We start from the raw sequence: 15,151 nt of genomic DNA on the forward strand, positions 1-15,151 counted from the left end.
CTGCTGGCCACGCCATTGCTGATCCAGGCCAGGGTGCTGTTGGCCTTCTGGGCTACCTGGGCACACTGCTGGCTCATGTTCAGCCAGCTGTTGACCAACACCCCCAGGTCCTTTTCCACCAGGCAGCTTTCCAGCCACTTTCCCCTGAGCCTGAAGCACTGCAGGTGGTCATTTTCACCAATCTTCACGGCTGAGGTCCATCTTTTCATGGTTTCTACTACCTTAGCATGATTATCTGACTTGAGCAGCAGTCATCCCCAAAGCTTGCTGCTGGGTGCACAGAAAACCACAGCATAAACTATCTGCTGTCACCACTGTCTGCACAGAGACTTGGAGAGACCACAACCAGCAACCACAGAATCACAGAAACATTCAGGTTGGAAAAGAGCCTCAGGATCACCAAATCCAACCGAGAACCCTACTCTACGAGACAAGGCTCACCCCTAAACCACAGCCCCAAGCACCACATCCAAACCACCTTGAAACACATCCAGGCTTGGGGACTCCACCACCTCCCTGGGCAGCACATTCCAATGCCTGACCCATCTTGCTGGGAAAAAAATTGTTCCTAATGTCCAGTCTAAATCTACCCAGTCACAGCTTGAGGCCATTCCCTCTTGTTCTGTCACCTGTGAGAAGAGACCAGCACCAACCTTTCTATGAGGTCCTTTCAGGTAGTTGTAGAGAGCAATGAAATCTCCCCTCAGCCTCCTCTGTTTCATACTGTAGAGCTTCCCTACCCTGGTGGAGATCAACACTCCCACCCAACTTGGTGTCACCTGCAAACTTACTGCTGACACACTCTATGTCTTCATCAAGGTCATCAATAAAGATGTTAAACAGAAGTGGTCCCAACACTGAGCCCTGAGGAACACTCCACACAACCTATCAGCACTGAGCAGAGGTCACCAGGCTGGAGTCAGCTGTGAGAAGCTTTAGTGCAGGGCTGCTCAGGCTTGCAAACTACAACGTGCCAGAGCCCTTGCGTGTGTGCACATGGAGAACCACAAAGAATAACAGAATCAACCAGGTTGGAAGAGACCTCCAAGATCATCAAATCCAACCAATCACCAAACCCTAACTGATGGACCAGACCATGGCACTAAGTGCCTCATCCAGGCTCTTAAACACCTCCAGGGATGCTGGCCCCACCTCCTCTCTGAGCAATCTCTCTTTCTGGGAAGAACTTCTTTCTAAGATCAAGCCTGAACTTCCCCCTGCACAACTTGAGACTGTGTCCTCTTGTTCTGTTGCTGGTTGCCTGGGAGAAGAGACCAACTCCCAGGCTCTAATGTCCTGCTCCTGCCTCAGTGCAAGGCTGCTTAATAAAGACATGCAATAAGAACAACGCAGAGATCTTCTGGCAGAGACAGCAGGCACTGTGCACTCAGTAAGAGCTCAGCCTCATGACTGTCTGAATCTGCTCTCATAGAACTGCAGAATGCTCTGGGTTGGAAGGAACCCCTAAAGGTTACCCCCCCCATCCCCTGCAGTAAGCAGGGACATCCCCAAATAGATCAGGTTGCTCAGAGCCCCATCAAGTATGACCTTCAATCTCTCAAGGGCTTTCTTCACCTCCCTGGGCAACCTGTTCCAGTACTTCACCACCTTCATAGCAAAGAACTTCTTCCTAATGTCCAGTCTAAATCTGTCCTTCTCTAGTTTAAATCCACTGCCCCTTATCTGACTGCTACATGCCCTCGTGAAATAATTTAACAAGGAAGGGCTGGAATCCTGTTCCTAAACCAAGGGGCAATCTTGTCCAAAGAGAACCAAGTTTTCATCTTGTTTCAAGGGCAGCACAGCACATTGAGCTGTGAATGAGTTTCAGTTCAACATTGTAGGCTCCCATCAGGTAATCCCTGGAGCTTTCTATTCTCAGGGCTATTCAGCATGGAGAAGAGAAGGCTCTAGGGAGACCTTAGAGCAGCCTTTCAGGACCTAAAGGGAGCCTACAAGAAAGCTGGGGAGGAACTTTTTACAAGGGCTTGTAGTGATAGGATGAGGGGGAATGGCTTTGAGTTGGAAGAGGGCAAATTCAGACTGGATATTAGGGAAAAAAATCTTTATAGTGAGGGTGGTGAAACACAGGAACAAGTTGCCCTGGATGCTCCCTTCCTGGAGGTATTTCAGACCGGGTTGGATGAGGCCTTCAGTATCTGGTCTAATGGAAGGTGTTCCTGCCCACGGCAGGGGGGTTGGAACTGGATGGTCTCTAAGGTCCCTTCCAACCCAAACCATTCTGTGATTCTGTGATTTGGTTTCATGTTGGACGCCACGTGGCACCTGAACACATTTCTCTCCGGCCCAGATCACAACTAGGCAAGAATGTTTCTGAAGCTATGAAAAAGAACCTCAGAAAAGATCCAAACAGTGCTCAAAGCACATCTCCAGCTCTGCTGACTGCTTTGTCTTTTTCTTCTGGGCTTTATTTAGTGACAGACACACTCCCCCTCCCAGCCTTGCAAGGCCAATGTAAAAGCCACAAAAGCATTTCCTGATCAGCAGGACTACTTGGAATGCATTCATCAGTAAGGCTGAGGGATACACACCATTTGGATCCTTCCTGAAGAGAGTGTTCATGACTGTAGCATGCAGTTTCACCCTGTCCCACTCTTTAAGCATCAGGCCAGAGGCTATGAATCTTTCCACCAGCTGGTCAGCGATCAACTGCAACCTGGGAAGGCAAAAAAAAGGAAAGAAGAGAGCAGTGCAAACCAAGGAGAAACCTCTGCAGCGTCAGCATTTTCAGCCAGGGAGGGCAGCATGTGTGAAATGAAGTCTCTGCACACACACACAGAGGGAAAGGGAGCTGGTGATGGAAAGCAAACAGAGCCATCAGGATTCGCCTCTAAGGCGGAAAAGTTCTGCCTGCTTCGCAAAGCTTCCTCGGTGATCACTTCCTGCTGCAAATGCTCCATGGAGAGGGGCAAATATAGCACTGCAGAGAGCTTGTTCACACTGACAGATGTTATTGAGGCTCACAGGATTCATCTTTCCACTGCCAGCAAGCACAATGTGACTCTCCTTACAAATGCTGAAACCTGCTCTGCTCAGGGACTGCGCTGGGCTGGAGCTCAGACCCTCTCTGTCCCGAACAAGCAACCCAGTCGCTGGGCTTAGTTACTGGGAGAGCCCAGAACGTGGTGGTAGAGGACATAAACCCAGACAGCACATCCTGGGGAATGCTCCAGCTCTGCAGCTCCTGAGAAGCAGGCTCAAAGGAGTTACTGCCACCTTCCTGTCTGGCCTCAGTCAGGGATGAAAGCAGCCATGACTGCCAGGGTCTGTGGGCAGACCTGTCCTAGGATCAGCAGGAGGAGGAGGAAGCAGGTGATCAGAGCAATGCACTGACATCCCCTGTGTCTAAAGAGCTGAAGCAACTTCCAGGCTGCTGCTCTCCCCTACAACATTTCTGCAGTGCCCCAGCCTTACCAAGGCTGTGCTAGAACCAGAGATTCCCACCCCAAAAACATGGCAAGAGAGTCTACACAGAAGAATTTGGGGCTCCTCTCACTGCATCCAAGGGATCAGACAGCTTTCTGCTCCACCAGGTCCCACCTCTTTGGCTTCTCAGCTGCAGCTGGAGAGGCAGAGCATGCATGTCCCCTCTGAGGCTGGCCCCCCAGACACCAGCTCCTACCCCACTGCCACTTCTGTGCTGCCCCTCAAGGGCTGCTGGCCCTGCTGTGAGGGGTTCAGGCCTCTCAAAGCACCAATCCTCACAGATTTCTACCCCTTCCTGGCCATACCTCAGCGACTGTTAACATTGGCAATGACAAAGATTAAACGCAGATCATTAAGGACAACGCTAAAACAAATTAAGGGAGAAGAGCTGCAGTGAAAATGGTGCTTTATTACCTTATAAAGTTAATCAAGGAACTAAAACAAATTAGAAGGAATTATAATCGAAATGATTTGCCACGTGGGAGGCATCAGAGCATGATCCCTCTCTCAGGCTGAGCCACTCGGTGTGCAGCAGGGCTTGCCAACCCCCAGCTCTGTCTGCAGTTATGCAAGCTAGGTCAGGGTAAATCAAATCTCCTGCATTACAGCTTTAAGCTGATCAAGATCAGCCAAAGATCAGGAAGGAACTCCACCCCTCAGCCATGCCAGGAACTACAGAGAGCGAGCAAGAGGTCTTGCATGAGACAGGAAGGCACACACCTCACTCCACCACCAGCTGCAGCAGTCTGATCCAGCACAGCAACCCACGTGGCTCCGGCTCTCAGCCTTGCAGCTGAGAAACTCTGCTTTCTACCTGCCTTCCCCATCTCCCCAAGCAAAGCACAGCAGGTTTTAGCAGGCAAGAGGTGCATGGAGCTGCTCAGCATCAGCCCATCCAGCAGATCAGAAAACAGAGCACAGTTTTCTGGAGGGATCACCATCTGTTCCCTCTTTATAATCACCTGGAATCGCCAAGGAAGCAAAAGCTTTCACTGCTCTCCAGCAACACAAACCCACCTTCTTTCCCCTCTGCAAAGCTCAATGGTTTCTGGATGCTTGCTAACAGTTAAGGAGCTATAATAGAGGAGAAGTGAGCCCATGCCAACCTCATGAGGTTCAACAAGACCAAGTGCAAGGTCGTGCAGCTGGGTCGGGGCACTGATATAGGCTGGGCAGGGACTGGCTTGAAAGCAGCCCTGAAGAAAAGGACTTGGGGGTGCTGATGGATGAGAAGCTCAACAAGAGCCGGCAGTGAGCACTTGCAGCGCAGAAAGCCAACCAGAGCCTGGGCTGCAGCAAGAGAAGTGTGGCCAGCAGGGTGAGGGAGGTGATTCTGCCCCTCTACACTGCTCTGGTGAGACCCCACCTGGAGTACTGTGTCCAGTTCTAGGAGCCCCTAGTACAGGAAGGATCTGGAGGTGCTGGAAGGTGTCCAGAGAAGGGCCACGAGGGTGACCAGAGGGCTGGAGATCCTCTACTATGGAGACAGACTGAGAGAGTTGGGGCTGTTCAGTCCTGGAGAAGAGAAGGCTCTGAGGAGACCTTCTTGTGGCCTTCCAGTATCTAAAGAGGGCTACAAGAAGGCTGGGGAGGGACGTTTTAGGGTGTCAGGGAGTGATAGGCTGGGGGGAATGGATGCAAGCTAGAGGAGGGGAGATTTAGATTAGATGCTAGGAAGAAATTCTTCCCCATGAGGGTGGTGAGACACTGGAAGAGGTTGCCCAGGGAGGTGGTGGAAGCCTCATCCCTGGAGGTTTTTGCAGCCAGGCTGGATGTGGCTGTGAGCAACCTGCTGTAGTGTGAGGTGTCCCTGCCCGTGGCAGGGGGGTTGGAACTGGATGATCCTTGAGGTCCCTTCCAACCCTGACAATTCTGTGATTCTGTGAAGTGCCAGATGAATTCATTTGCAGGTGAGGGCAGGACCAGCCTAGGCCAAGAATAAAAGCTTGCAATCATTTGGCCCTCTCTGAGCACACCACTAAGCAAAAAAGGTGTTGAGAAAGAGCAGTCTGGCAACCTCCAGGTGCCATGAAAAGCACCAGATCTGGGTTTGGTCACAACCTCAACTGGCAGAGGAGATATCAGCCCTTTCTCAGGGGGGTGAGTGGGAGTTGTTTTTTCTAGGCAAGGTGGATTTGAAGACCTCCTTTCTCTCTCCTGCCAAAACCAGCTCTGCCACCCCTAAAGCACATCAGCACTATGGCTAAGCAGGCTCTCAGCAGAAGGGATAGAGCTGGCATCTGAAGCAGCTTGCAATGCTAGTACCAACAATTCAAGCTGTCTCCAGGCACAGGCAGACATCCCTGGCTTGCTTTAGGCCCTGCTTATGCTCTGCAGAATTCCTCCCCCAGCTTCTCAGGTCTCAGACTTATTTTCAGGTGCCAGCAAACTCTCAAGCACTTCACCTCAGAGATGATCAGAGCTCAGTGACTCAAGAGAAGAGAGGTCCACACCTCCGCTCTCAGAGGTGACACTTTGGGGGTGCTTTCCAGAACAAATCCAGTTCAGGGCATGTGGGTCATCCAGTGTCTGCCTGTCTCACCTTCCTGAGCATTCCTGCCTTGTTTCTCCCTGCACTTCTCTTCTGTCTCCTGGCTGATCTCTGGCTTGGCCTGGTTCTCCACTCACCCTGTTTGTTCTGCCTTACCTCTTTCAGACTTCAAAGTGGAAGAGCCAAGAAGAGGAAAATATTTCAATTCCTACTGCCTCCCAGCAACTCTTACATTTCCATTTCCCCACCCATTTCCTTATCCCACTTCCGATCTCTCGCTTCAACAGAGCCTCCAAAGTGTGGTTCCAAGCAGGAGCTTCCCCCTTGGCTCCCCAGCCCTTGGGGGAAGGAGATGCCAGAGCACGTCCTCTCCTCCCTGAGCCAGTCCCTGCTTGCAGCCTCCCTCCCCCAGCTGCACAGCTCCATGCTCCCCTGCTAGCTCCTGCTGTCCTCTAGGAACAGACACAAAAGGGCAGCCCTGCCAGGAAAAGCTGAGACTAAGGCTCAGGGAGGGAAGGCTCAAGCTGCTTTTGGCTACTCCCCTACCACTTCTGCACCCATCTCACAACCAGCAGCACACAGTACAACAGCTCTCACGTTCCCCCAGTCTTCCCAGTAAGGCACTATGAGAAAGGATGGCGCTCACTGGTGACTTGTCCAAAGCAGGATGGAAGGAGGTTGTCCAGAGGCTGTTTGTAGAGCTCAAGCCCCCAGCCAGAGTGCAGAACAGCACAAACACACAAACACAGGCACTGACACCAGCCAGGCTTGGAGAACTCACACCAGCAGCTCAGAAGACAGACATCTATTTCACACCCAGCCTGCTCCAGGCTGCTGACAGACACAAACCCCAACTCTATAACCAAGTCATGCTTTTCTAAGGACCTTCTGGTCTTAACTGGGTTTTAAGAATAATTACGTGCTGCAGAATATGCCAGGCTGTCCAGATTAATCTGGGCTGCAGGTTGGGAACTAGACAGCAGAGGCCAAGCTGTTCTGCCTTCTCAGTCATCTCAGGAGCATCTCCTTGGCCATCTTATCACCTCGTCAGCCACGACACCATTATTCAATCTGACAAACTGCTACAGAGACAAATGACATCTTTCAGCTGCACCACCAGTGACTGATTTAAAGAGCAAACACATCACTGCCTTAACCGGTTTAGGAAGCAGGAATGACTTCATCTTCCCCTGACTGCTGGCCCAAGGACTGCTGAGCAGTACCCACCAGCTTCAGAGGGCTTCTTGGGCACACTGATGTGGCACATCAAGGAGGAATGAAAGAAAGGAGCATGAGCAATGAAGCTGGGGAGGGGTCTGGAGCACAAGACCTATGAGACAAGGCTGAGGGAGCTGGGGTTGGTTAGCCTGGAGAAGAGAAGGCTCAGGGGAGACCTTATTGCTGCCTACAACTACCTGAAGGGTAGCCAGGTGGGGGTTGGTCTCTTCTGCCAGGCAACCAGCACCAGAACAAGAGGACACAGTCTCAAGTTGTGCAGGGGGAAGTAGGCTTGATCTTAGAAAGAAGTTCTTCCCAGAAAGAGAGATTGCCCATGGGAATGGGCTGCCCAGGGAGGGGGAAGGGTCAATGTCCCTGGAGGTGTTTAAGAGCAGCCTGGATGAGGCACTTAGTGCCATGGTCTGGTTGATTAGTTAGGGTTGGGTGATAGGTTGGACTTGATGATCTTGGAGGTGTCTTCCAACCTGGTTGATTCTGTGATTCTATGATATGGGGAACTCACCTGTCTGAGCCATCCTTCATGCGGACTTTGGCATACAGGACATCAATCATGGCAGGGTCATCGTTCATGTACTCCACTCCTGCTACCTCCACAGTCAGGGGCTTGCCTCCAGCAATTTGGCTAAAATGCAAAACAGGGAATCATACATCAGTGTGGGTTGGGAGGGACCTTTAAAGGGCATCTTGTCCAACCCCCCTGCAGTCAGCAGGGACTTCTGCAACCAGAGAAGGTTGCTCTGAGCCCCAGACAAGCTGAGGAGTGCCACAGAACATCACACCTGCTTTTGACAGGCATGATACCCCCAATGCACCAGAGTATTTGGTTTTACTAAAGGAATGATATACAATACTTTTTTTTTTTTTTGCTATAGTTAAACTCAAATTTGATCTTCAGTGGGACTTAAATGGAGCAGTGATCTTTAAGGCCCCTTCCAACCCTGATAATTCTGTGATTGCTGAGTCCAACCACTCTCTAAGTCTGGTGCTAAACCATGTCCCTCAGCACCACATCTCTGTGGCTTTTAAACACTTTCAGGGATGGAGATTCAATCACCTCCCTGGGCAGCCTGTGGCAGCGTTTTGAGAATTCTTTCAGAGAAGATGTTTCTCCTAACGTTCAGTCTAAACCTCCCCTGGTGCAACTTGAGGCCATGTTCTCTTGCCCTCTCTCTCGTTATTCCAGTGCTTGAGAACCCTTTCAGTGAAGAATTTTCTTCTAATATCCAATCTAAACCTCCCCCGGTGCAACTTGAGGCCATTTCTCTTGCCCTATTTTTTCTTACTTGGGAGAACAGACTGACCCCCACCTGACTCCAACTTCCTTTCAGGGGGTTGTAGAGGCCAGAAGGTCTCCCCTCAGCCTCCTTTTCTCCAGGCTGAACAAGCCCAGGTCCCTCAGCCGCTCCTCACCAGACCTGTTCTCCAGACCTAAAGGTTACATCCAGGTGTTGGTTTCCCTTCCACTAAAGGAAACGGACAGTAAAGGTTTTCTCCACCTCAGTTCAACCAGCTTTGGAGGCAGCTGGCACCTACCAAACACTGCTGGCAGAGCCTTCAAGTCCTGGAAACACACTTGCAGTGAACAGCTGAACAAGTGGAACCATTACTTTAAAGGCAGAGGTAGGGATTTGGGCTGTGCATCAATTCCCACAGATATCAGCTGGTGCAGCGTGGCTAATTTGTCATGCACCAAGGCAACAAATAAATAAATAAGGCTGGAGGATCCCTGTGCAACAGGCTTTGCAGAAATAAATAAACCAATCCCTCAGGCCATCTCCAATTTCTAAGCTGAGCAGACATAAGCTAATTACAGTGTCATTCACCCACAGTGATGGTGAAAGCCCTAACATCTGCAGCTCGGTGTTAACAGGCAGCCAGAAAGCCCTGCTCCTGGAGCAGCACTGAAGGTTTCAGAGTGATTACTTGCACAGCCCCTGCTGGCTTCCCTGCACACAGCTCCCCACGTCAAGAAATGCATGTCAAGGACACCTCAGCAGCTGCTGTGAGGTGGGAGGGAAGCAGCATGCCAGAGCCCACTGCAGGCAACGCAATGCCTGAAGGTAACAGGAGCTCATCCCTCCCTCTGCAGCGGGCAAGGGACAGAGGCAAACATTGCCCACCCAAAACCAACAGGGAGGCAGGTGAGGAAAAGAAACGAGCAGAGCAGGTTTGCAGGAAGCGCTGAGGGCTGGAGCTGAGCTGCAAGATGCTGCTAGACTCTTGGGGACCGCTCACTGATTCCTGCTGCTGCCACTTGAAAGGTTTCAGCCTTTTTCTAGCACTGAGACAGACTGCTGAGCTGCTTTTCTCTCTGCTGTCCCTCGTCAAAGACTGCTTGCTGCTTTCCCTCCACACAAGTCCTTGGTGATGACATCCCCTCTTTTCCCCTCACTTACTCCACAAAGTCCTCTTTGCATTGCTGCAGGAGGTCACAGGCTTTCTGGATCTCTCGTTCGTTCAGCAGTACCAGCGTCCCGAGGGTCAGGTGAAGCTTCACAGGGTTCTGGAACAGGCTGCTGCTGACCCCAGGATCCTGCAAACAAGTCAATCGGTCACCTGTGGGTGCCTTATCTCACAAACACACACAACCCTCCCTCCATCAGAGGGCTAAATGCAACAGAGGACAGGTACCAAGCCACTGATATCAAAGCTGGTCAATAGAGCCAAGTCCAGCTGGAGAGCTGTAACTAGTGGAGACCCCCAGGGACCAGTGCTAGGTCCAGTCCTGTTCAACATCTTCATCAATGACATTGATGAGGGGACAGACAGACACAGTCTGCTCAGCAAGTTTGCTGATGATTCCAAACTGGGAGGCTTGGCTGAGACACCTGAAGGCTGTGAGGCCATTCAGTGAGACTTGGACAGACTGAGAGCTGGGCAGAGAGGAACCAAATGAGGTTCAACAAGGAGAAGTGCAGAGTCCTGCATCTGGGGAGGGAAAATAAACTGCACCAGCACAGCTTGGGAGGTGACCTGCTGGGGAGCAGCCTCATGGATACAGACCTGGGAGTGCTGGTGGATAACAAGTTCTGCATGGAAAGCAATGTGCCCTGGTGGCCAAGAAGGCCAATGGGAGCCTGGGGTGCATTCAGAGGAGTGTGTCCAGCAGATCCAGGGAGGTTCTCCTCCCCCTCTACTCTGCCCTGGTGAGGCCCCACCTGGAATATTGCATCCAGTTTTGGGCTCCCCAGTTCAAGAGGGATAGGGATCTACTCAAGAGAATCCAAAGGAGGGCTACCAGGATGATTAAGGGACTGAAGCACTGTCCTGTGAGGAGAGGCTGAGAGACCTGGGGCTGTTTAGTCTGGAGAAGACAGAGAAGAGGTCTAATAAATGTCTATAAGTATCTGAGGGCTGGGGGTCAAGAAGGAGGGGACAGCCTCTGCTCAGTTGCACCCTGTGACAGGACAAGGGGCAATGAATATCAACATGAGGAGGAACTTCTGCGCTGTGAGGCTCACAGAGCACTGGAACAGGCTGCCCAGAGAGATTGTGGAGTCTTCATCTCTGCAGACTTTCCAGACCCATCTGGATGTGTTCCTGTGTGACCTGCACTAGATTCTATGGTCCTGCTCTGGCAGGGGGGTTGGACTCGATGATCTCCAGGGGTCCCTTCCAACCCCTAACATCCTGTGATCCTGTGAAGGCTTTTATCTCTGCATCACTGGTGGGGTTGGTGGTGACTCCAAGTTGAAAGCAGGAACAAGGTTTCCCAGGCTGTGAGTAAGCATGGTGCAGCCCCACCACCACCACACACACATTCCCCACCTATCTGTTCATCCAAGCTACTGAGCAGCAGCCTGGAAGCTCATTAAGACAGGCTCTAGCTCAGGACCCAGGAACAGCAGCTCTCCCTTGCACAGGATTTGGAGAGGAGACTTCCAGAGCTGTCAAAGTGACAGCTGCCATCAGCAGTGAACTCAGCACCAGGCAGCAGAGATTTAAAACTTGACTTAAGTCCATTTTTTTTTTTTTTTTGCTCAATAAAGCTGGAACCAGCTGTAGTGACAAGCTCTAAATGGTCTCTAAATCCTGTCTAAATACAGGCTGCACCTCACAACACAAGCACAGCTAATACCAGCCCTGATAATTACATTTCTCTTCTTCCCATGTGCCCTATAGTTTGCCAAGATGAATTAAGTTTAAATTCCCTTTATAAGAAGGCCAACGTGATGTTGCTGGGGAAGAACCGTTCCCAGGTGGAGCAGTGGTTACATTCAGCTTTAAAGACAAGTAAAAAAAAGGCTCTTTTGTTCTAGGCCATTTATAAAAATACCTTGAGGATGGTTAACACACCCATAATAAAACAATTATTTCCATTTAGTGGCCATTTCCCATCAGGGCATTAAATAACCTCCACTTTTAACTGCAGAAGAAGCCAACGCCGCCAAAGCCTTTCTCAGGCTGCAAACTGAGAACAACAGCTTTGAAGTTCAGAGCTGTGCTTCAGAGTTTGAAACCAACCCTGTCAGATGTCTAAATGCTGCAGGACCCCAGCCTGTCAGAGTTGAATGCCCCACATCCCAGCATTTTTCATCCATACTCTTCTCTACAGCAGTGATTATGGGCTGGACTGAAGACGAGCAAGTCAGCAACACAGAGGTTGAAGGTTTCCTGCAGCAGCTTCAGGCTGGCAAAGCACTGTGGTCCTCAGAAGAAAGAGAGCAGGTACATACCTTCCACTGCTGCTAATTACTTTATTGCTGACTGAATCAGAAAATGGTTTGGGTTGGAAGGGACCTCCAAAGGTTATCTAGTCCAACACCTCTGCAGTCAGCAGGGACATCCTCCTCTAGATCAGGTTGCTCACAGCCTTGTCGAGCCTCACCTTGAGTAGCTCCAGCACCATCATGGTAATGAACTTGTTCCTAGCATCCAATCTAAATCTTCTCTTCTCTAATTTCATACCACTGCCCCTCATCATGTCACTGCAGGCCTTTGTAAACGGTCCCTCTGCAGCCTTCTTGTAGCCCCCCTCAGGTACTGGAAGGCTGCTACTAGTTCTCCCTGAAGCCTTCTCTTCTCCAGCTGAGCAACCCCAGCTCCCTCAGCCTGTCCTCGCAGGAGAGGTGCTCTAGGCTCCTGATCATTCTCATGGCCCTCCTTTGGATCTGATCCATCAGGTCCCCAAGTTGTACCATGCTGGTAGTGGCAAAGCAGGCTGCAAACCTCAGCAGCATGCAGCAGCCTGAAACAAGCAGAGACTAAGTGCATCAGGCACATCAAGCAGGAGCAGCGCAAAGAGGGATGGCTCCAGCTCACCTCTCCCCACCTTCCCCTCTCTGTGGTGATAATCTTGTGGCTTTGTTTCATTCACCCTGCTGTTAGCATGCATGACAGGACATGCCTTCTCTCTGTCAGCCTTTTTCCTCCCAACACTATCTGTAGCCAGAGAATACTTGGCCCACCACAAAACAACAGCTTGGGTAACAGGAACTGGGAGAAAGTTCGACTTGTCCTTGCCGCGGACAACCAGCTGATGTTACTCCCACAGATGATGTACAGTGAGGAGACAGTAGTTCACAGGTCAGAAAGCAAAACCCTCCCCTTGTTTTCTGCCTCAGTACAACTCGTACTGTAAGCACCAACCTGCCCCAAAAGCAGCATTTTCCCCTGAGCTTCCCAGCACCTGAGCATGTGCTGACAGCTGACAAAGTGATGGCACACCCCCTCCGCCAGCCACGCTGCCGCTCCTGGGGAGATTAGCAGGGAAGAGCAGCACACAGTGAGCAGGCCAAGACCTAGATAATCCTCCTAGTTTGCTACCTACTAATTCAGACAGCTCCTAAAAAGCCTTGCTTATACCTCTATGCTTCAACAGGCCAGCAGACCCCACTTCTCCCAGGCATAAAGCAGATGCTCTATCAGAGGTAAGGCAATGCTTCGGTGGGCATCTTAGCAGCCCATCGCGGCTGGATGCTGCTTGTTGAGATGCCAAAAAGCCTTGAACCTACTTGTTCTAATCCAAGATTATGATATGAGATCAGTCACCCCTGAGTCACCTCATGAGAAGTCACCCTGTCCAGTGCCATCAGTCATCTGCCACCTGACCAGCAGGGCCACACGACACCAATGCACAGCCAAGGGAAAAATCACATCCTCCTCCAGGGAGCAAGAGCCCAAGAGACATGATCATAGAATCACAGAATTGTTGGGTTCAGACTTTCTCACCCAGAGATCATCACCTCAAAGATCATCTTGTTCTGACTCCCTTGCCATGGGCATGGACACCTTCCACTAGCCCAGGCTGCTCAAGGCCTCATCCAACCTGGCCTTAACACCTTCAGGGAGGAGGCATCCACAACCTCCCTGGGCAACCTGTTCCAGTGTCCTGCCAACACTGTGATTTTGGGGCTTTATGGCTGCCTTCCAAATCCCTAAGCAATCCTCTCAAGGTAAGCTATAACCATAAAGGCAGGAATGAAGAGTGAGATTCACCATCAGAGCTGGGCATTCAGCATAAGAGATGCTCTTCAAGGGCCCTTCAGCAACAAGCTCCTCTTCCACTGGTTTCCTCCCTCATGCAGTGGGAAATGGGCACTCCTCAGAGCAGCACACATCACAGGGGTTTGTGGCAAGCAGGGGCTTCCAGCCCTAAGGAAAGCAGAGCACCAGATGAGGGGATAGGTGAGGTGTCACAACAGGGAATCCTAGGACTCCACAGGGGAACTCTGGGAGCAGCACATTTGCAGGAATGCACTGGGAGATACAAACACATAAAACCAGACCCTGTCATCTCTCTGAAGATTCAACCTTGGCTTCTTAAGGCTGTCCTGAGAGGCAGAAAGAATATCCCCTTTACACACCATCCACATGTGACCACTGCCCATCTCAGTTTGTGTCTCTCCCTGACATGGTCAAAAAAAATCCAACTCATTTCCACTCAGCCTTGAAAAAAAAATTTTTTTTTTCTTCCCTCCTGCTACTTCAACTTCTACCTTTGCTCTTCTCCTTTAGAAGGAGCAAAGAAAAGAGTCTTCACCTCTCTTTGCATAGCCCAAGCACATTGTTCCTTCAAATCTAAGGCCGTGCAGTAGGGCAACCAGAGACCACAAAATACTTCAGGCCTTCTACATGATCAGTCTCCTCAGATCTTCCTTGCTGGCTGCATCTTCTCTATTAATAGCTTCACAGAGTGGTTTGGGTTGAAAGAGACCTCCAAAGCTCATCTAGTCCAACACCACTGCAGTGAGCTGGGACATCCTCTGCTAGATCAGGCTGCTCAGAGTCTTCTTGAGCCTGACCTTGAGTACCTCCAGGGATGGGGCCTCAACTACAACCCTGGGCAACCTGTTGCAGTGTTCCACCACCCTCATGGTGCAGAACTTCTTCCTAACATCCAATCTAAATCTCCTCTTCTCTAATTTCAAGCCATTCAACCTATCACTGCAGGTCTTTGTAAACAGTCCCTCTGCAGCCTTCTTGTAGCCCCCTTCAGGTACTGGAAGGCTGCTATTAGGTCTCCCTGGAGCCTTCTCTTCTCCAGCTGAACAACTCCACCCTGTCCTCATAGCAGAGCTGCCTGCTGTTTGCTCTTTAGCTTTATGGTTTGGGTTTTTTTTTCTTACTAACAGGATACTGTGTCCCAGCAATATGCCCTCTCCCACCCTGATCCACAGACAAAGGAGCAAGGCAGAAAAGCAGCAGCTCCTCAGAAGTGACTGAAGAGCTGCAGGCTGGGAGAACCCCTCCCACTTTCTGTCCCTTCCATTCTGAGACAGAATGCCTTATTAGCAATGTCTGATATTTACAGGTCACCACATATTCCAGCAATCACATTTCTTTTCCCTGCTACATCTTCAGCCTGTTAAGTGTTTGCACAGCTCTGAGAGCCCCAACTGTGTTTTTTTCATGGCAGTGTTCCTGCAAAGTCTCTTCCACCTGCACACTCCTCAGACAGATGCTTTCAGTCCTCCTCACTCTGACACATGACAGTGAGAGGAGACTTGCAAGGTCATCCAGACCCTCCCACTG

General features: G+C 50.8%; 1 protein-coding gene across 1 annotated transcript in view; it reads right to left on the bottom strand.

Moving 5' to 3' along the window:
• The window catches only part of ASCC1 (activating signal cointegrator 1 complex subunit 1), a 65,957-nt gene that overhangs the window by 32,123 nt on the left and 18,683 nt on the right, over positions 1-15,151 (bottom strand). The window contains exons 6-8 of the mRNA XM_054382759.1: positions 9,574-9,710; positions 7,680-7,799; positions 2,553-2,677 (exon numbers count right to left, since the gene is read on the bottom strand). Of these exons, the coding sequence (XP_054238734.1) occupies positions 2,553-2,677; positions 7,680-7,799; positions 9,574-9,710 (382 nt within the window). The remainder of the gene's footprint in view (positions 1-2,552; positions 2,678-7,679; positions 7,800-9,573; positions 9,711-15,151) is intronic.

The sequence above is a fragment of the Indicator indicator genome, chromosome 7 (genome assembly GCF_027791375.1).
Source record: "Indicator indicator isolate 239-I01 chromosome 7, UM_Iind_1.1, whole genome shotgun sequence".
NCBI lineage: Eukaryota > Metazoa > Chordata > Aves > Piciformes > Indicatoridae > Indicator > Indicator indicator.